The 22304-nt window shown below is 40.7% G+C and overlaps 1 protein-coding gene across 1 annotated transcript in view; it reads right to left on the reverse strand.

Moving 5' to 3' along the window:
- Positions 1-382: 382 nt before the first annotated feature.
- The window catches only part of CHN2 (chimerin 2), a 25602-nt gene continuing 3680 nt past the window's right edge, over positions 383-22304 (reverse strand). Inside the window, exons 2-7 of the mRNA XM_009325702.1 lie at positions 18783-18867; positions 16149-16322; positions 14311-14388; positions 7417-7554; positions 5597-5702; positions 383-2228 (exon numbers count right to left, since the gene is read on the reverse strand). Coding sequence (XP_009323977.1) covers positions 2057-2228; positions 5597-5702; positions 7417-7554; positions 14311-14388; positions 16149-16322; positions 18783-18867 — 753 coding nt within the window. The 3' untranslated portion in view covers positions 383-2056. The remainder of the gene's footprint in view (positions 2229-5596; positions 5703-7416; positions 7555-14310; positions 14389-16148; positions 16323-18782; positions 18868-22304) is intronic.

Raw genomic sequence — 22304 nt, forward strand, 5'->3', positions numbered from 1 at the left:
CTTGCCTTAAAAAAATAACTCATTACTGAACTGACCAGAAAAAATAAAGAAAATCATTGTTAGTCAAATGTCTGCGTTCAAGGGAGTGGAAAAGTGCTCTGATGGCATCGATTCTTGGAAACTGATTGGATTGATACTGCGATTTGTTGCTCGCTTGAAGTTTTACACAGAGGTGGTTCGGGCTGGTCGCAGAAAATAAATGTGTGCATAGGCTTGGCTGTGGTAGTATGGGCATCCAAGTGCCAATCTGAAACTGCTGACATTCAGTAAAACTGTTCTTAAGTTTTCCAAGTAGGAAAGTTTCCAGCAATGTCAGGATGGTAATTAGCGATTGATTTTCATTTGGCAGCTTGCCATGTGGTCAGAGTGACAGACACCAGAACTCTTTAACACATTTAATGGGATTTTTCCTTCCATTTACACTATCATAAATTACAAAGCATATTTCACTTCACAAAATAAAACCATTTCCAGATAATTTTTGTGACAGTATTAAGTAGTACATAACCTACAACAAATAGTCCTGTACAAGGCAGGAGGATCTATGGAAGTATTGGGAACTCAGACTATTTAGCATTTGCTCTGCAATCTGGGTTAATCTATCTAGCCCTTAGTTATTTCTCTAGAAGACGACAAATTTACAGTCATACCCTCCACCTCCCTTCCTTATCATAGTTACACATATTTTTCAATTTGAATAGAAACATGTGCTCCCTGAAATAATTCAGGAAACTGCATCACTGAGTTACCAAGCATATGATACAAATGATCAAGATGAGGGATTATTATAATTTTTTTTGTATTGAAAATTGAGTTTGGTAGTAAAGTATGTTGATGTTCTATGCTTGCAGAAACGTCTCATGCTGAGAAACAATTTTAACATTAGGAATAAGCTGCAGTTAGACTATGAACTCTGTAGGTCAACGTTTGTGAGGGGAGAAAAATATTAAAATTTGGTAATAATTAAATTTACCAACTCCCACATTTCCTACGCATTCTTTCTTTTTTTTTTTTTTTTTAAACAAACCATCAGGAAACACATTCAAGATAAATACCTACATTTTTAGCAGATTTACTGTACGTTTATAAATACAGAAACATGACAAAACATAACTCGATTTTTACAGAAAAACCAAATCCTTCATAATTAACCCAAAAAAGTGCTAACTTTTCAACAAGGCCAGAAAATATCCAGTGTCCCAGCATCACTTAATTTACATATTACTGTTATCCAAGAAAAATCTGGCATATGAAACTGATACTACCACCAGGACTTTTGAAAAATTCTCAATACCATATTTTACATGGGAGTAAAAAAAAAAGAGAAAATACTGTATGTTTTGGGAAATATCAAATGGCTAAAAGTGTACAATCTTAGGATGCTAGTGCCTAAATGCAAAGAAACCTAAGGAAAGCTGGAATACACACAAGAAAAGAATTAAAACACTTGTACTGAAAGAGGTATGTCAGGATAATACTGTATTAGTGGTAATTGTTTTCAATATATCATAGCAAAAATGCAGGAAAGAATTATGTGGAAAATAATCAATGCACCGCATTGATTTATAGTTTGCTAAAATAAAATGCCATTCTTTCAGCTAGGTAAAGTAAAAATATCTTTATAATATAGGTTCTGTTTCACAATTGACATATATAATTATGTCTCATGGAGAGGGAAATGTATAGGCGTATACAAGAAACACTGATTAAGTACCTTTTTGCTTCTCTAGCCATATTAAAATATGTTTTGTGTTTCTTAATAAGTTAACAATAAAATTGTTTGCAACTTCTCAAAACAAATATACATCTGAGGCAAGGCAAAAGATACAAGGTAAGAGGATTTTTTCTGACCTTTTTTTTCCCTTCTACGAAGAGGCATATGTCTATGAGACATAGGCTTTCCCTAAACATTTTGGCATCCATCTGCAACTTTGCAGAAATTGAAGTGCAGTCAAGGAACTTTTCCTTTATGTTTAAAAAAATTTAAAGAAATGCTTTTTTTCCTTCAAACTAATTATTTTAAAACAAATGGCTTTGAAGATATGCCTCTCTCTGTCTAAAAGAGAACATCTTCGTTTTCTATTAAAATCTGCACAATTAACTTCTGGTACCGCATGTCATTCAGCGTAGCAAGGGTACTGTCCTCTGGAGGTCTCATTAAAGTAGGCCCAAACACTATTCCCAGGTTTTCAGCATTCATAAAATTATCCTTTTCATGCAAGGTAACCCTAAAATAGAAAAAAAAAGAAAAGAAAAAAAATGTAAGTAGCTGTTTACTTCCCAGAAGAAAAGAATATATGCGTCTTAGTCTGTAGTCCTGCTTCACATCAAGCATTGGTAGATAATGACGTTTTTCAGTAACAATTTTTACTTCCACTCAATATAGTAACTGTTTCCACAGCAAGTACAATGCAACTACAGTGGGGCTGTGATTTCCAGTGCCTTTAAACACTGCTCACGAGACTCTTGAGTGATTTTTCCATGTGGCTATTCATTAGGGTATAAGAATTAGTGGCAGTTGCTTTTCTGAAAAGCGTGATAATGATTTAAATGATGATATATGGAGCAGTCCTCTACCCTACAGTAACTACAGTTCTCTGGCATGTTGTACTTGCTGTGCATCACACCGCAGGTGCGGATGTGCTTCCTGAATATGAACCCAAAGTTTCTTTTGATTACCAGTGACCCCCATGCTTCCAGCCTGCAGGAACCCGCACATTCACGCATTTCTGCCTTGCTGGTTGCCTCAGGCCCGACCAGCAGCTGAGTGACTCCGATTCCTTGTTACACTTCAGGAGCGTGCTGAATCCTGGAGTAGTCCAGAGAGGTGGCTTGCTAAAGTCAGACTGCTATGACTGCCATCTATCCTTGACAGAGAACAGAGGCACTTCTAGGAAGGAGCCCAGGCTGTTTTGTTCCCTGACACCGGTCATATACTGTAAATACAAAAGAAGGTAGGCTACGTGTGGCTGGAGCAAACACAGGCTGCCAAGGATGCAGAGAAGTCATCCCTTAGGCCTGCTGGAAAATGCAAGATGTGCTCAGGGTTTCCCTCCAGGTAACAGAGCTGGATCACATCAGTATTGTCCCAGCAAGCCTTTGGCATTTGAGTTCAGTCCTGAGAGTGCTCTTGCACTGCAGTGTAGAGACAGCCGTGGTCCCTTCATCAACTGGTCATGGTCCCTCATGGACCAGACACTCGCCGTTACTAAGCAGAGTACAAGTGAAGTTTCACATCTCCTCCACGCACAACTCCTCTGCCAGGGTGGAGCACATCTGATTTTGGAACCAGCTCTCCTGGCAGCAGCTGAGACTGCCCCTGGCCATGGTAATTGCCAGCTGGGCAGCAGTGGATTCGCTCATGCCATCAGGGGAGCACAGAGCCTGAAACCAGAAGTAATCTGGTCTTCCCTTCTTTGCAAGGTCCTTATATGACTAGGTTTTTCTTCTACTATTTGCTCTCTGCAAAGAGTGGCTCTGTCACAGAAAAACACTGTTCCTCTTTGCTTTCAGGACAGAAGTCCATTAGTGCCCCTACTCACAGTTACATCCTCATCTTCTAGCACAGATAGCTGTGCTTTGCAAGGAGAAAAGACAAACCAAGGCTGCCTAGCCCAAGCCACCTCTGTGTGAGTGTAACTCTCTGCTTTCCATCTGTGGCTGTATGCAGCAGAGATGTCAAACAGCTATGCAATGCCACATACATCTTACTAGCACCTCTGTGCAGGAGCATGGGGCTTCTTGCATGGCCTGGGGTGAACACAGAGAAGATTCAGCTGCACAGCTTCACTGCAACAGCAGCATGGATGGAGTTGTGTGTTTTTTGCCACGGCGGGGCTGCTCGTGCTACATTATTTCCTCCAATTTTGAGCAAAAAATTATCAGAAAGAATGTTCCATTTGACTGAAGAAAACAATTAATTGACTGACAAGCTCATTTTTCATTGCTGATATTGTCCTCTGCTGGATTTTCCTGACTGCATTAGGTTATTGTTTCAATGGAGGAGGAAGAAAGACAACAAAGACAATAAACAGATTCAGGGAAGGTAACACTGATTTTTCAAAAGCAATACAAAACTTACTCAGCTTTGATTGAGCTCAATTCAGCATCCCTTCCATTTGATAAAGAAATAAGTGCTTTAAACAGCAACTCAGTGCAGTTTCTTTTCTGTTGAGAAACAGTGCTGGTGTAGAGGCTGTGATCCTGCAGTGATCCTGTTTTCTCTGTGCAGGAAGAGCCCTATGGGGCTGGAGTTGGGACTCTATATGTTTAATCTACAGAACAGCATAGTCTGAACCTAAAGGATCCTTTCCTCTTTTGCATTCAGATCTCTCCGACAGATTCTCCATAGGAACTGACATGCACTTGATTTCCATGCAGACGCTGAAAGCTACGATTTGGGAAAGGAGAGGAGATTCATTGCGTGACTTGCAGGTATTTGAGAGAGAAAGCTTAATCAGCTTGTTTGGACTATTTTTGCCTCATCAGTAGTTCAGCTCAACAGCTGAACCAAAGCCTGTACTGCAGTTCATGAAAAAGAAGGCAGGCAAGTCAGTACTTGGCTATTAAAAATTTGCTGCCAGGACATGAAAGTACTGATTCTGTATACAGGTCGCTTGTCTACAGCCTCCATGGGCCTTCTTAAAAGCCAGCATGGTTCATCCTGAGTTGTCCGTGCGTATGTGCTGACAAGGGTGGGTGTTTGCACATCTCATTTCTGCAGAGTCCGAAGAAGCTCCTGCATGCCCAGGTAATGTCTCATCGAAAGGTAAAATTACTCAGTTGTAATGACCTGAGCTGATGCAAAATGAGGAGAAGTCTCTGCATAATGAGAACCTGATTGAGCATGAAATGCACTTCACACAAGCTCTCTGATGCAATTTTACGTGAGTTGAGGTCTTTTTCTTTTCACGTTGGCATTAATGTTGCAGAATAGTGCAGAATACTTGCAACTGTGCTGCAAGTAGTGGGACAACTAAGAAGAAATCAAAAATGAAATTTAGGCACTTTTGAAAATTTTGTATGTCTTATAACTAAAGAGGCTTTGGAAAGCAAATGACGCAGTGTGTGTTTAAAACCAAAAGAGATAGGAAATAACTGGTAGGGGCCTGTATTGCTTTTACTAGTCGTATAAAAATAGTCCCTGCTTGATTCTTGGCTTAACTGTGATGTGAGCAAACAACTCGTAAGAGACAGCTCTTTCCTTTTAGGGTTATCGTTCAGGAAGACAAATCAGGAGGTAAGGGGAGGCAGAAGGAAAGCGTGATCAAGTGACTTGCTGCAGCACATCTAGCACATCTCTAAAGTACCTACCATTCTGGTATTTTTCAGATACTATCTGCCTCAGAGAAACGTGGCAAATCTCAATTAACTCTTCAAAGGCTTGCAATGATCTGCCAGGAAAAGGATCTGTGCTATCTATGTGCATAGCTTATATGCATTTATACAAACATAGCTTGCCTGTTTATTTGTAACATTATTGTTTTAGTGGCGGTGTCCTAATGGAAGGTTTATTGGTACTTTCAGTAATATCTCTCTTTCAAAGCAGAAAATTGTTAAGATCTTCAAGAATTATCCTACATGGCAATTAACTTACTTTTTGAGATGAATCATTAGGTATCTAAGTGTCTCGTAGTGAGCAGCAGGGAGTAACATCAACACTTCATGTATTGCTTCTAGTCGTTCATCAGGAGTGGAGATTTCTGTAAAAACACCAAACAGGATTAATGTTAATAGGGCTTTCCATTTGTAAACGCCAATAATTCAGGAAGCTAAGTTATTATTATGGAATCATTTACAAGCCATTGACTGTGCTTGGAGGGATAAATATTAAACTCATAAACATGGACCTTATCAGCAACTTCTGCATCCTCAAAAAAAAAAGGCTTTACAAAGAAATCAGCAATGAAGATCACTCAATAGTTGTCTCTTTGGTCTGTAGCTTTATCTACAGGCCTGCATAGGTACAGTATCCGGGCTTCATTGAGTGCTTCCTAATACTCTGCCTGGAACTGACTCTTTAAAATCTTACATAAGATTACTTCCATTAGCCTTCAACACCAGATGGGAGTGTGGATATATGCTTTAGAGACTGTGCTTGAGTATATAAGTTTAGCTAGAGGTTGCAATGATGTGGAATTACATAAACAAAGATTTCTGAACATCTTAAATACATAGGTATCAGTGATCAGAGAACATCAGTGCTCATTTGGCAATCTCTCTAAAAATCTGAGCATGATGAGCATCTGAGCAAAATGATTTACATGTATTTTACATGAAAAGTATGGATTCCTAAGCTGTGAACTGAGCCAGAGTTATATTTGCTGCATGATGTTCCATACAAATGGCACCAGGAGCTTGAAATTTTAGAAGATTAAGAATCTTTATGTCCTGCTTTTAAGAGATTGGTGTATCGACGTGATGATAGGAACTGCTTTCTCTGGGCACGTTCTTCACAGGACTAGTGACGAGCAAGAATAATTTCTCTGCCAAGGAAGAAGAGGAGAGTGCAGGAGAGAGGTATCTGGAGTTGCATGGGGAGTGCGAGGTGGGGTAAGCCAGAGGGGAAGGGAAGGCAGCACAGTTGCACAGACAGACCACTCTTCCTGCTGCTTATCCATATACTGGGTTGCATTTCAAAATTACTAAGGATACTTTTTAAAGAAGAAAGCATGCTACTTCTTAGACACCTCAGGTCTTTGACATTTTTTGCTAATAATCTGATTTTGATGTAATCCACCTGGTTAGTTTTCCTGAGTGACTATCATTATGTGGAAGGCTGTGCCCTGGAGAGCAGAATTTGAGGCGAATCTCGGCTCTCTCTGCCAACATTATGGTGTTGTCAATGAATGCTGCTGTCCTCCTCCTTCTCTGTTAGTGTGCACCTGTGACCTGCCAGCTCTGAGCGGGGGTAACTGCACATCTTCCATCTGGACACAGGTTAGGTACTGTAGGACCTAATGAACGGTGGATGCGCCTGAATTGTGGGGCAGGTGTGGTTTGTGGCGTGCTTCATTGCTCTGATCCCCCACCGACTGAAGGAGGGGACATGCTTGTCAGCGGGGCAGGTTTGTTGCCAAAGGAGGCCACAATATAGGAGATGGGGAAAATGGTGGGGAAATGGGAAGCACCCTCAAGGCTCACACTGTTCACTCATCCCTGACCCGTCACGGGTCACCCAGTCTTGCATGCATCTGCAGCTGTGACACCAGCCCTGGGGTGGTGTGCCTTCATGATGTCCCATCTGCCAATAACATTCAGGCAAAAGTTTCATGTGAAAGAAGGACGCGACAGAGAAGTAATGAACAGAACAACGCCCTTGCTTCCAATTTGTTGTCTGTCTTTTCTTTTTCTTTAACAGCTTTATGGATGGGAAATGTAATTAAAGATTGGTACAAATTACTATGCAATACTTACTTGCTGCCTCTATGAACTTGGAATAGGTGTCGTAGGTGATCACGGGAATCGGTAAGTCTCTGAAGTATAGCTTCAGTGCTCCGGCAATGATGTTTATGTCTGGATAAATACTGGCAGAAATATCAGCCTTGTCACCATCTAGAAGAGGAGGAAGAAATCTTTTTGAAACCAGGCTAATTTTGACCGAAGCAAGGCTAGGCTTCTAATTCAGATTTATTGTGTCCAACCTGACACGAAAAAACAACCTGAAAGCATTTGGAAGTCTTAAATGAGAATATATTGCTACTAACTTCACAGTAAATGAATGAGGAATGGTAGTTTCTTTTTAGTAAACAATTTATTTGCTTACATCTTTTGGAGAGCCTGGTGATTACATCAACGATATCTGCAGTGTACCATCTCACACATAATGTTTTAATGTTGGATGAAAAATCATGTTAATAATATATTTATTGAATTTGGCCCATTTATTCACTGAAAATAAGCTATTAATAACTTGTTCTGATATTGTATTTTGTATCTGCAGATCAACGCACAGGAGTGTGAACCATTCTTTTGATTTTTACTTGGGGAAACAGAGGCACAGAGAAATAACATAAATTTCCAGTGACCCTCAGGAGACCAATAGGAAAAATCAGAGTAAACATCCAAATCTTGTAAGTCCTGCACCAATCTATCTATACTGATTAGCTAGTAAGAAAGCCGCCTTATTTTCTGAATGTCCTCTAATGTCTTCATATTTGACTTACTTATTTATAGCAAAGATTTGAATTTAAATAGACATGCTATGGCATTTAGCTATACAATTTATTCTGAAATGTGGATCGCAATTTGTTAAATGAATATGGATACTTGTAATGGATGAAGAACTAAATTGATGAATTATGCAACTGAAATGACATACATCTTGTTTGCCACATATTATAACACAGTTAGTCAGAACTCCATTACGAAGCACTTTTAATCACGAGCTTAACATTTACAAGTGCTGCTGGCAAGCCCTTGACCAATGCATGGCTTGCAACAAGTGAAATTACAAGAACTAGCAGCGAGGCTGGATCACTATTATTTTTCAAGTTCAAATGACTACATCGGTTCGGTACTACCTAGTATCCTCATGCCCACATTTTTCTCCAGACGGAGAAATTCTGCTGTCCTCCCCTCCTGGGGCCTGTCCTTGGCGGTCTTCCAGTAGAAAGACAGGTTAGGGCACTGGTCAAGCAGGGGCTGAGGCTGTCTGGATTTAATCCCCAGCTTTACCTCAGGCTTCTTTGAGATCAGCTATACTCTGTAGTCCTTATTCCCCACCTTTCAAGTGAGGATAATAGTGCTTCCCTCACAGGAGGTGGTGAAGATTAGGAGCATATGGTGAGTGGGGCGATGTGAAGTTATGCTTGCTTGAACAACAGAGAGGAGTTTGCTTGTATCTGCCAGGAGGTGCAAGCACAAGCTCGGGCTGTTACCACCGAGGTGCTGACATGCTGTAAAGCCATCGCCTTGCGTGTCTCGCAATAACTAGTGCTTGTAGACATGCCCTGATACAGACAGATGAGTGGGTGTGCTTGATACTCAGCGTCTAAGATGGTGATAAAGGCTTTCACAGCAGAGTAAAATAGTTTATATTGATTGTAGACATTTTATACAAACCTATGGCATTAATCTTGAAGGGATATGTCCTGTCCAATGTATGCACATAATTCTCATTAAGACTAATAGCACTACATGTTCTCATCAAGAGGAGATTATATGCTTAAGTGTTTAAAACAAGCAGCCTTTCTTGATGCAGCTGAGCAGTCTGAATACATCCATCAGCATTTAATTTAATACAGCATCAATAAGACCTAGGAGGATGTTTACACTGCCCCAGTCTTTTGTTTAATCCACACGTTCCAGGCACGGTAGCATTAGTCTTGTAAAGCTTTGTGTGGAGAGCTCTATTTAATTGATGGACACTGAGCACTCAAAATGCTCCACTGAAAACAGATACCTCCAAGGAGCCAGCAGCTGCATCAGAACAGATATAGCAAAGCAGAAGGTTGCATCTATTATCCAGGTCAACAGTACACTAAATGGAAGTGTTATTTATTTAGTACTTTTACAAAGCAGCCCAGCAAGCTTCCTTAAAGGGGCACTTCAGCTAGAGGTACTTCAAACTACAATGTACTTCAAACATACCTCTTATTTACATATTCGCTTACTGTAGGAAAAATGCATTAATTCCCGAGTCAAAGATTGTAGTTTTTTTTTTTTCCTTTCAGTTTCAGCAATTGAAGGCCCTTGGCAGGCTGCACTTATTTCTTATCCTCACCAAATTCCTGGATTTGTATTTTTATTTAAACACACTTAAAATTCAAAGCACTAAGAAAGGAAAGTTAATTCATTGCTGGTAAATTCATGACACATAGTTCACAGAGGATCCTCTGCAGTAGCATACTGTATGAACTACATCTATTTTATATGGTACCTTCGGCATTACCACAATCTTTTTTTCCACTCTTCAATACAGTAACGTTCCTCAGATTGTAATTGGTATTTTCAGTATCATTGAGGTGGCCATACGTTAATACAATCTTTTTTTTCAATTTTGGATTACAAACATATAGTTCATTTCAGCTTTACAAACCTAATCCTACCCAAATCCCGTCATTTCTCTTTCCTTGTTACTTTGACTCTCAACATATTTCGTTGCATGATGTTGAAGTTTGAATATCTCAAGACAAAGAAAGTCTTTATTCTGTTCCTTAAAGGTTTCCGTTGACTTTGGATGCCATAGAAATATATCAATAGTTTATTAGAGAATGAAATGGAATAAGTATTACATTCTTAAAGCCTCAGCTATGCCCTCTGAATACTGAATTACATTTCTACTTAAGTTCCTTTTTCCTTAACGCTTTGTTTTTATTGCACAACCTTCGCCATGCTAATGTGCTTCTGTGTGGTTTTTCTTGGATTTGGCATTTGACAGGTTTTCAGCTATGCTGGCAAAAGAATGAGTATGAGTTAGGATGCCTCTAAGTACTCATGTAATATTTAACAGCATAATATTTTTAGCAAGTGTATTGTACCAGCCAGTCACACAAACGAGTGGGGGGACAGAATGCACTGGTGACAACGGCAGCTTTGTGGATAAAGCGCACAATGAGTGTTCTCTGGATGCCACAACGCCACAGCTCAACGCTGACAGAGAGCAACTGTCGTTCTACAGCACCAACATTCACCAGATTAAATAAATCCACATTATTCCCCTCCTTCTCATCACAAAAAATCACTAAAATGGAACATTGTCAGTGCCTCAGAGAGCCTAACGCTAATTTATAGTAAGGGTATTTACACTACGTTGGCTGTGGAAGGGAGTCTTAGTTTAAATCAGATGAGGACCAACTTCTCCCTGTTTTTTCAAACCAACTATCACAGCTTCATTGGGCCCAAATAATATTATGTGGGATGCCATTCTCTTCCCGAGATGTTAACTTTCAAACCTGCCTTTGCTTTTCTGTTCTCGCTCCAATTCTTAGGAAGCAACAAGTGAGTGTCCCTTTGGCAAAGCAGAATTAGTCAGAGGGAAGGCTGGCTTCTCTTCATTGCGCCCCTTCAGCTGCACATGAAACCAGCAGGAGAGGTACCCTACCTACGGCCGAGTCAGCCCCTCCGCCTCATCCCTGTATCATACCGTCTTCTGGCTCTCTGTGGCTTGACAAAGAGCTTGGGAAACCAGAAAGCTTGATGGCGTTATTTGAAGGATGCGTCCTGGGCATTAAATGGCAGGACTCCTTGCTTGTTTATTTTCAAACCCATTTATTAAAAGCTCTATTTCCAGAGATGCAAAAGCGTACTGGCATTCTAGCCAGGTGCCTGGGGACTGACTCGGAAACGACGGGCAGGGAGGGACCTCTGTAATGCCAGAGCGCAGTGCCCTGCTACTGCAGGCACCATGCCATATAACCCTTCTCTTAAACCCCTCAACTTCCATTATAAAACTAGTTAAGGTTTTTATCCCTGCTGTTATTCGGAGGTTGTTTCAGAGCCTTGCTTTCAAGTGGTTAAAAATGGTCTTTAAATTGTCAAACTAAATTTATTCCTGACCAGTGTATATCCTTGAGTATTGTGCCAGGACTATCCATTAGATTAAACAGTTCTCTTCCCTGGTTCATTCCCCTGCTCTCACCTTCTCCTTTGACAGCGAACTATCCCAAGCTCTTTTAAAACACGTTTAACTTCTGCTTATCATGCTTCCAGCATGCTCCAGAGATGTCTGAGATAGTGACGTGGCCACAGATATGGCTGCTTCTGCTGCAACAAGTATCTATTAACCAGAACTGATCAGGAATTTTCCATTTTATATTTCAGACACAAATTTTCCTTTTTTTTTTTTTTTACTTTTGCAAAAAATATGTTAATTTCCTGTAGTGAATGTGGAAACAACAGTTCTGTAAAGCTCCCACAAACTTAATTTTCTGGGCAGAAAATGAAATTTGAACAAAAACCTTCCAGGCATTGCTGGAGGTGAGACCTGCCACCACCTGGCTCTCAGCTCCCTTCTCTCCCAGCTCTGTCACCTGGGACAGAGATCTGGGATATTCCACATTCTTGGGATAGTCCACTCCCTGCTGCTCTGGCTTCTAGGGCTAAGGAGGGGTAACTGGGCAGCAGAAAAGCGATGTTCCAACCTGCAGAGCTGGGATGCAGAAAAGAGGGTGGGGTCCCTGTCTCTGTAAACTTGGATCTCATAGGGAAGCAAGCCCTGAGCTGTCAGGTTGGAAGCGTCTTGCCAATTCAACCTTCTGCCAGCTGACAACCACATTCTAGCTGCACAATCCACAAGTCAGAACAAAAAATCTATTTTGGTTTTCTTTAAATCTCTTCTTGCAAAAAACTCACAACTCCTGCTTTTCCATCTCTAGTTCAGGGAGAAAACATTTTCAAAACTGTAAAGTGAAGTTCTCAGCAATACGCTAGTCATGCAGTTCTCATAACAAGGTTTTGTTCACTGTTCCACTGCTTTTAGCACTATTTATGGCAACACTCTCTCTTTCCTTTCTTATCCCTTTTCCCTCATGAGATTGTTAAAAGAAGATGAAGACACAGCTTTTTATCAATTTATGCCCAATGGTTTTCCCCACAGCCTGTGTATATAAACTCTGTTCTTGCTTTCTCCACTTCCATGTTTATCCATGCTTTTTTTCCTTTGGAAATCCAATACTGCTAGTGACCTTACTCTTCTTGTTTCTAGGTGCTGCCTTCTTTGCCAGTAAATCACACTTTCTTCCTTGCTGTGGGTCTAATTCAAGTGTGTGTTGCCACCAGATTATGCCATGAGTATAGGCAATAATAAAAGATACGCTATCTGTAAAACTGAACTGGCTCCAGTGATTCGAAGCATTTGCAAAGGAACTACAGCTGCAGCAGTATTCAAGTCATGCTCAGACATAAATTTCCATCTGCTTTCTTCAAACTCTTCCCTCTTCAACCTGTGCTTCTCCTTCTGGGTTTCATTCAGGTTGGTACACTCAGAGGAGAATTAACACACAGAACAAAAGGGTTTGCCAGGCCAGATCTACCTGCAGGGAGCAGAGTGGGACCTACGGGGACTGTGACCCTCTCAGCAGCACTGCTTCATGTGGCACACCTGCGACATGTATCTTCCTATGATAGCAGTCATATCACTGTGCATCTCTCTCACCCAAATCATGGCTGACCTATGCATGTATATGCATATGTTCACTACTGCAGCATCCAACACATTTTAAAAGGTGTATTATTTTTAAAAGGATATTTCGGTATAGCAAGAAAACAGTCACTTCGGGAATTCCTAATTGGACTTTCTTTGCCAGTGACATCTGCGTGACCAACTGTCTCCAAACAAAAAAGTATTCAGGCAAAGTAAGCGTAAGACGTGCCACCCATAGACCTTGCTGGCCCTGCCCAGCCTCCCCTGGAGCCCCCAAACCTCCTGCCCATGGGCCCCCAGGGACCCCAGTCCCTGCCTAAGCGACATCATAGCTGGCTTCGGCTTCAGCTTCAGCTGGGTCTGCGCCTGGCCATGTACCCTTCTGGTTGGTACCCTGACCCCCAGGCTGACTTCCTGGCTTGACCTGGACCTGCCTCGTCCCCATGGGCCTGCGATCACTGGGCTGTGTCTGACCCTATTCCCTAACGTGGGAGAAGAATATTTATGTAACTTCTTAAATGTACTTGAAAATGTGTTTTCTGTTGATGAAGGCCCTACTCTGCACCCACTAACATACATACTTAAAATTAGTCCTGTGTGCAAAGACTGTGTGCACAACCAGAACCAAGGCAATCAGCTAAATCAGTTCAGAAGGGCTACTAGGATGGTAATAATGATTAACAGGTAGTGTTTTAATTATTAGTTTTTCAATATGCTGTACAACCAATCTCCCCGTTGCTCCTCTCATCTGTTGTGCAGATGCAATCACGTGCACAGTGGTGCGGTGCTTTCTACAAGGCTACATGCAGAATGACTTCCCAGTTGGAGTTCCTGGTTCTTAAACACATAAATAGATTGTTGTATTTTAAAGCACTGAGTCTACTAAAGATAGGACTAAGAGCTTTCCCCTGGTACTATCTAGGCTCGAACTTGAACTAGGAGCCTAGGCTGTGCTGCTTGGTTGAGGAATCATCCAGTCCCTCAAGCACTTAGCCTTCTGCCTGCCATTACTTACTGTTTAACTATTCCTTCCAACTACAAAATACGATTTCTTCTTATGAAAAGCACTACAGATTAATGTGAGAACTCAGAAAAGACAGGTTGCTTTCTGTACTTCTGCTTATATGCGAGTTTCATTACCACAGTACCTATATAAACACAAGAACTGAGAAGTCCTAGAACCGAAACCTTAGATTGAAACTGTACAAGGTTAAAAAATGGTATACCTCGATCAAAGGCCATTTTCACATCTTCAATGTGCTCAGTGAAGCCTGAGACTCTATAGAGGCCCTCTGACTTTAAACCTGAAACAAAAAGTTTTTGGTTAACTTTGCTTCAGTAACCAACAAATATTCAGGCTTAAAAACAATAAAGCAAGAGCAACAGATCTAGTAAGTGTAGCAAAATATGAATTGCAATGTGAAACTCTGGAGCATTTAAGGAAGGACCAAAGTAATTTTAAGTTGTTTTTTAAAGGATTAAAGAATTTTAGAATTTATACTTTCTGATTTTGTTAGGTACACGGTTGATTATGTTAGAGGAAAATATTGCAATTTGCTAATGGTGGGGCATGTGATGTTATCATGATTTATTCATTTCATGTGGGAGATTTTCCTGGATTTGGCTATAATTAATAAAGCTTTAGAGGTCTCCTTTCCTTTTACCAGTTGCTTAATGATAAATAGCAATGCAAGTAAGAGACTGCCTTTCCCTATGAGCACATTTGTTCCCAGTTTTGCTCTCAGCTTTTACTTATACACAGCTGACAGATGTGATGGATACTGTTCTTCTCCACATCAGTACATCCCTTCTACAGTTCACAAGAGACCTGCTCACTTGCACAACTCTCCCCCATTGCTCCACACCAACATGAAATGCAGGGCAGCCCAGCAGAGCAGGCAGAGCTAGCCAAGCAGAGTTACACACACGTTATTTATTTTCATCCCAGCGCTCCTTATTGTGACTATGCACAGTGCTAACCCACTTGTAAGAGCCAATACCCTTTGTTTTCTTAAGAACGAAATCAGTATCTTACATAGTTCTACAGCAATTAAAGAAAGAAATTTGAAGATGTTGAAAAAAACAGAGAGCGGGCAGCAGATTTTATCTTAATAAATGTACAAGTAAGTGATTAGATCTCAAATGCAACGTAGCTTCCTGCTGTATCATCGGAGTAAAGCTCTTCTGTCTTAGTCCAAACTATTCTTTCTATTTGTCCCTGCAATGATGATATAATCCCGGTAGAGCTTTACGGAGCAGTGCAGGGGATTTACTTGTAAATCTTTGATTCATTTCAGTAGATGATGCGTGGCTTTGAAATCCCTATGGCTAGTATCAGTGTGTTGCCATGCAGATTACTGTTACGCCATGAATTCAACATTATGAGATTCCTGTGCTGAAGCTATTGGCTTATTGGGCAGCATGACATACACATTTGCTATCCAAAGCAAAAATACGTGATCATTACTGTGTTGTGTTGGAGGGGATATGGTATTTCTTCAATCTGGCATGCTTCTGCATAGCAAAAACCTGTCACAAGCTGGAGCTTTGGCTGTGACATGCCACCAGAGCCACGGCATCCATCAGTCAGTAGCTGAGCATCGTGCACAGTTCGTGACATACCACAAAATGCCACAGCCTGTGACCTCACTTGTCTGAGTCACTATGTTCTCCTGCCCATAGTGTCCAGAAAGGTTATTAATAACGGGTTTGATTTAAACTGATTACTCTGAAATTGGAAGGGTCCCTAGGTATGTTAAAAGAAAATAATGAAAAAAGACACATAAACGTGAACTTAAAGTTCACTTTAAAGTTCACCCCTTTCAGAAGTGTAATGTAATACATGTTTTGACGTGTTTTCAGAAAGCATTTCAGGAAATTGCATTATGAAATGTCATAATTTAGTTTTCCTAGCTAATGCAAAGCAATGTATCACCTACACTAGAAAAACCCCTTCTTTCATCCTGTCTTCAGTGTGCATGAGCATATTACCCTATCCTAGCTTAGCGCGTAATTCAAGTTGTCTCCATTTAATTGTGTCTGCTGCTTTCCGAAGCATACAAACCTCTTGCTTCGATCTCTCGAATGCATGAATCCACAACCATCGGCCTCTGGGTATTGTGGGCTTTCACTAGTGTGGTGAGATCGCAGCAGTAGACTCGCTTTATCCTCTTGAGGTCTGGTTGGCAGTCGTTGGGCACGTATTTGGAGCACTGCTTATGTACGTTCAACCCGCAGTCTGTAAACAAAGTTAACCAGGTTAATTAATTAATACTAATGCTGACAGGTCTTGTCTAAAAATTTATTTTCTTGGACCACATCAAGCAAGGGGCATAACTTCCCCATCAGTCAGCGAAGCTAGAATAAATAAGATGGAGATGAGAAAGACGAGCATGGAAATCTCCTGTAAAAAACTTATGGTGGGCAAAGTGAACTCCAGCATAGTTGTTAAAAAAACTATATAAGCTCTGAATGTCCTTCACACACCTCTGAGCTGGAGGTGACCACTGGTGCGGTCTGGAGCAGTTCACTGCCAGACATGTAGCTCTAGGTGTTGCGTTTGAAAGGACGTGGGACTTAACTTCTGAGTGTTTTAGTTTAGCCTTTTATAAAATTAGCACAGTAATGATTGTCTTCTGCTGGCCAGCTTGTGGCTTAGTGCTCCTAACAGGCGAAGGACCTAAGATTCACCTGAGCACTCAAATTGGGATAGTGCTTTGAGCCAGCTTGCCTCACTTCCCCTTCCACATTCCTGCAGTGTTGCATTTTGGCTCGCTCTGCCACATCAGCAGCCTCCCCATCCCTGTCTCATCACTTCACTGGCGACTAAAGTGTCCCCTGTGTTTAGTCTGTAGGTCAGTTTAGGCATATAAAATGCTGTGAAAGACATGATGTAAAAAAGTTTAATTTTATAAATGGTTCTTGGTGTCTTACTCCAGACTCAAATCCTACTCTTGGTTGCACGGGTGGGTTTCTGTTAACTTAAACATCACTGCTTGATCTCTACAAATTGAATTTTTCTAATAGATTCAAATATTCAGCCAAATGAATTTATAAGCTTCAGTAAAGCAAACACCACCGTTGTGAGTAACATCATCTCACATAACTCTGATTCCTCTTTTAATGCCCTCCCAGTCATGCCCATCACTGACAGTACCTTTTGGGCTAACTTAACATGTCTACTATCATCACTATTAAGTTACTTACTGTTTTTTCATGTTGATTCACCGCCTGAGCTATTCAAAATGTAAACATGTCTCTATTACTTGCAGCACATTTCAGTATTATTCTCTAGAAAATATTAATCAAGCAAAATCATATCATCACTACAAACACACCTACACATTTAATGGAATTGGTGGTTTTTGTGTGTTTCTCTATACAGTTATTACTGCATAATACATTATTGTTCTGTGAAATCTAAACAAATGTGACCAGCTGCAGTTAGGATCCTCCCTGTATTGTTTTCAGTGCTGTTCTCCAAGCATGTGAAGTTAAATCCAAATGCATCTGTCTACTTAGAGTTAAATGCTGGTAATTTAATGAGGGAGAGTATTATGTTTCATACTAAATAAATAAGCCTTTTCGTAAGTTTAATATTTTATGTATGTGAAAAAAATACAGCTCTATGCATTAGTGAGGTCAGTTTTTGCACACTTGTGTTTAAGATCAAATAGCTTGAAAAGCAAACTACTATTAATTTTCCTCTTTTTTAATGTCCTTCTCATATTCTTTGTGGTACCATTATTCATCTACAGGCAGACAAGATGTAGCAGTAACTGAGACTGCACTTACTAAAACTTTGCATTTGCGAAAGGTATTTTGACCCTTCAAACTGCTGGCTAAATTTTAGGCAACAACCACCTCCTCTACCCATGCAGGGCAGATGTTGGGGGCAGATGTGTTCGGTGCCAGTCTGAGACCAGGAACGCCCTGGAAGGTCAGGGCAGGGAGAGGTAAGACAGAAGCATATTCAGTTGAGACATGGAAGGGATTGAAGGTCCGTAGAAAGAAGTTATGAAACCCCATTTGCAATGCACCAAATACCATTTCACTTGCTGAATCCAAAAGCTCGTGATGTGATGATTATTGCATTTTTGCAGGATGGATTATTTTTTACAAAAGAACAAACAAATTTAAAGTAATTAAAATGCTATTAAAATGCTGATACAATTTGATATCCATCAGAAAACTAATCCTTCTGGGAAAATGGTTGTATTTTTTGCTTTCCCTCGAGGTGGGCTACTTAAGGCTTGCAGCAACGCATGGCATTTTTATAGGAAACAGGTGACAGTCTTTTTGCAGACAAGGGCACTTCTCAGCCATTGGTGGCAAAAAGATGAGTTATGAAGTGTAGTTGCTGGCTGGCTCTGTCATTTCCAAAGCTTGTTTCTTAAGACATAAAAACATTCAGGGATAACTTAATGACACCATAAAGAAGAATTCTTAATATATACTCCAAGGCACATGCATGACCAAGGTACTACTGAAAGGATGTCACCCTCAGCGACCAAGGGCTGGTGGCTTAATTTCTAAACCAGCTAATGGGGAAAATGACAGCACTCTAACTTGCGCGGGAGGATTTCTTGCCTTGTTCTGTAAAGTAATCCCTACCCCCCTCCTGCAGGGAGTGCAGGCTGGGGGTGGGAGGGACCCATGAGCATTTCAAGGGAAGGACAGAAAATGTTGAAAGGGCTACCTGAACACCTCACTCCCTGAGCGATGAGACCCCACATGAAGTTGGCGCAGTATTCACACCAGTGCGGACCTCGAAACGTATGGACCTGTAATACAAACGGGGGGAAACAAAAAAGAAATGGGGTCATTGGGAGGCAGATGGGCTGACAGATGGAACAACTGAAATGGATAAACAACAGAAGACTCAGTAGGAGTAAATCTTTAGCACACAGTGCCCACATCTTTCCAAAGTCTAGATGAAATAAACCATGGGAACAGAAATTTGCTTTGATCTTGAAGTTTATCTTTCAATAGGCTTAACATAACAGAGAACTGGGCTGTATACGGCACTGAAAACAAATCGGGTTTGCTAGCTGACATTTTAGCTATAGCGGAGGGGAGGAAACCAGGTTCACTAGTCAAAGGAGAAAAAAGTAAAACAAATAATCCAAGGAACTGTAGTCAGTGCTTTTATTTGACTAGTTCAAACAAAACAGGAATGATTCAAACGCTCTTCAACAGATCCCTTGAAAATAGGGGAAATGGAGTGACAGAAAGTCCCTTCGAATGCACCACATTTTGGTTCCCCATACATCCATGTGACCACAGATCTGGTGCAAGACCCATGTTATAAGAGCACCAGGCAGGTTCGAGCATGCTACGACTATGGTGTTACATGTGTATTTATACGCCCTTCAACACTGAACAAAACTTGGGGCAATTGCTGTAGATTTGTATCGGGGATGATAATGAATGCTTTGTGCAGCCACTCCAGGCAGCGGTTGGGTACTGATCTGATTTTGCACACTAGAATCCATTAGTGATAAAAGCAAACGACACCCTTCCCCACTCTAGTAAGTAAACTGAACTCACATAGGGAAAAGATGTCAGTAGGCTCTTTTTCAGTAGAGCAAACTTCATTTTGCCACAGTCCACACATGAGTAAATAAGGAGGAATAAAATGACCTGCGTGCTGACAGAGCCCATGGCTCCCCAGCCAGGTTTTGCACAGCACTGCCGCTTCCTCCACTGCTTTTCCAAAGGCTACAGCAGAAGACCTTTTTATTTAAGAGGTATGTTCTGGTAAAGTAAGCATTTCATTTTCATTGAAAAGAAGAGTAAATAGTGAGGTGTATGCCTGTGTGAATGGACATGGTATGAGCTAGTTCTGGCCAGAGACTTAATCGAGCTTAACAAAACATAAATCATGCACACTCTGGCTGCTGATGCTTCCTTTTCCTTCTCTCTGCTCTTGTTTACCCATCGGGTGGATGGCTGAAAGGCCGCTTCCACCCCCTGGGATGGGGAAAGCTGTTCTTTACTTTTCATAGAGTAAAAAAATGGTCATTGCCCTTTTCAAATAAACTTGGTGAAGTTTTAAGCCAAGCATTTGGCTTACTAATGTTTTTGCCCCATTTGTCTGCAGGATCACACCTAAACAAGCCTGTACTCTTGAGTCCATTGCCCAGGAAGATGAAGTATTGTGATTTTAATACAGACCTCTCTTTCTGATTTACTGATAAAAATGTGAGCCTGACCACAAATGACTCCTGACCAACTACGCACAGTCAATAATTGCGTGAATAAGCTTAAAGCAATAGTAATCTTCCTCCCTTTTGATAGTAAAAGGTCAAATTGGAATGTCTGACTGGTCATATTTATTTTTTGAAATGGTATTTTACCTCTCAGAAAAATGTGTATCCCTGGGAAACAACACTTTGCAATGAAGTTTGAGATAGCTAGATTGATAGATATAGACACATACTTCTTTCTCATTTAATCTTATTTTATTTTGCAGGGTGAGTGGCATGAATTTCAGACATGGCTTTTAGTGGGGGTAAATGGCCATACCTAACATCAGCCGGTGACCTGAGTTTCAGGCATATGCTCTATGTGACCTCCAGTGGATACAAAACTACAGATACAACTAATTATGCCTGCATCTTTACCATTTTTAGACTGATATCCACATAATTAGTAGGTCTGCACCTGCATTTAATTGTGGGTGAAAATCATCTGCTGTGGGAAGATAGCTAACTACATCTTCTGCTTTGCAGCAGTTTACAAAAGCTAAGCCCGTGAGAAGTGGCTGTAAAAGCTCATTCAGGATTTTTAAAACCGCACCATTTCACATTTAAAGTCCATCATAGTTGCTAGGATATTTGGGGCCTACTTGCTCACTTTACAAAAGCTTATTTCAGCTCATCTCACTGCGGCATATTTAGAAAATGGTAGCTGATTATTCCTTGATCTTTCCTGTTATTAATGGGAAAGTCATCAATGCTGACTGAGGGCTCCATCTGAGAAGTGCTGACTGTGCACCCTTCCCTTGTTTCCTTCAGCTTGGTGGCCCTCAAAGGTTTAGCTCTCTTTATTCATTCACTTCAGTTTTTCACAGATCTGCATTTTAGCTCAAATGGCAAGTTCCCAGCTGAAATGCCCTATGAAAAGCTAGTCTTGGTGGTGTCTGGTCAAGCTGACACAGGGAAATATTTGCTATCTCTAACTGAAAAAAGGGAGATCTTCAAAAGTTTCTAGATGAAGGTGCAAAAAATCTCTTAAGATGCAGTTTTGAACTAGGTCTCTTACGGCTTGCCATTAATTTTAAAGAAATAATGAAGGAAGTCTGTTCTTATGAGCACAACACTTGAACGCAGCCCGAAGCTTGCAAACAACACTTTTGAACAGTAAATGGGAATTTTGCCTACAAGATTTGCCTCATCTCTATTTTAAACAAGGAGAGGTGACAGGAGGTCTTAGGTTTTTGACATGGGTTTTTAGGTTTTGTCCCATCCTTTGTGACTGCATCATTACAAATGGACTGGGCTTACATTTTTTGGAAACATGATCAATATTTATTTATTACTAGTCCCTATCCCATCCTGCAGTCTCAGGAGACCTCTCTGTGTACGCACAGAATAGGCTGGGGCTGCTTGGGCTACAGTTGACACATAATTCCAACTTTTAAAAAGATTTTACAGGGAAGTATTTCTTCATATAAGCCCAAACCATGACGTTTCAGACTATACACTATAGTTTTCCTGTTCAGTCTTTCATTTTCTTTCCACAATGTCTAACACCTAACTTCTTCACCCTGTTTCCTTTCCAGCTGTTTCAATGAAAAGTTCATCCTCTTCTCTGCTGGACAATCTCACCCAATACTATACTGCGTGTCTGTTCTTATTGCCTTCCTGTGTTCTCACCTTCGCCCTTCGGCCTTCTGGTGCCCTTTCTTCCAAATGACAGAATTCCCCCCATGGGTGCTATCTCATTCAGTTTTAGTTTGTGTCTGAGCCGCCTTCACAGAGGGAGAAACTGAGACGAAAATTAAGGAGTGCCAATACAGTGGCAAAACAAAATAATCCCTTAAGCAATGTTGCAGAAACAAACTAAAAAATTGCCTTGAATTGGAACGCGTGTTTTTTATTGGCATTATATAGTGCTGTTGCTGAAACAATTTTGTTGTTTATGTGACTGGGTTTGAAGACTTTTCTATTTGCCTTCAAAGAAAGGAAGTTTTTTCAGACTTTTGCCTGAATACATG

This window comes from Pygoscelis adeliae, unplaced genomic scaffold, assembly GCF_000699105.1.
Source record: "Pygoscelis adeliae isolate BGI_AS28 unplaced genomic scaffold, ASM69910v1 Scaffold226, whole genome shotgun sequence".
Lineage (NCBI taxonomy): Eukaryota > Metazoa > Chordata > Aves > Sphenisciformes > Spheniscidae > Pygoscelis > Pygoscelis adeliae.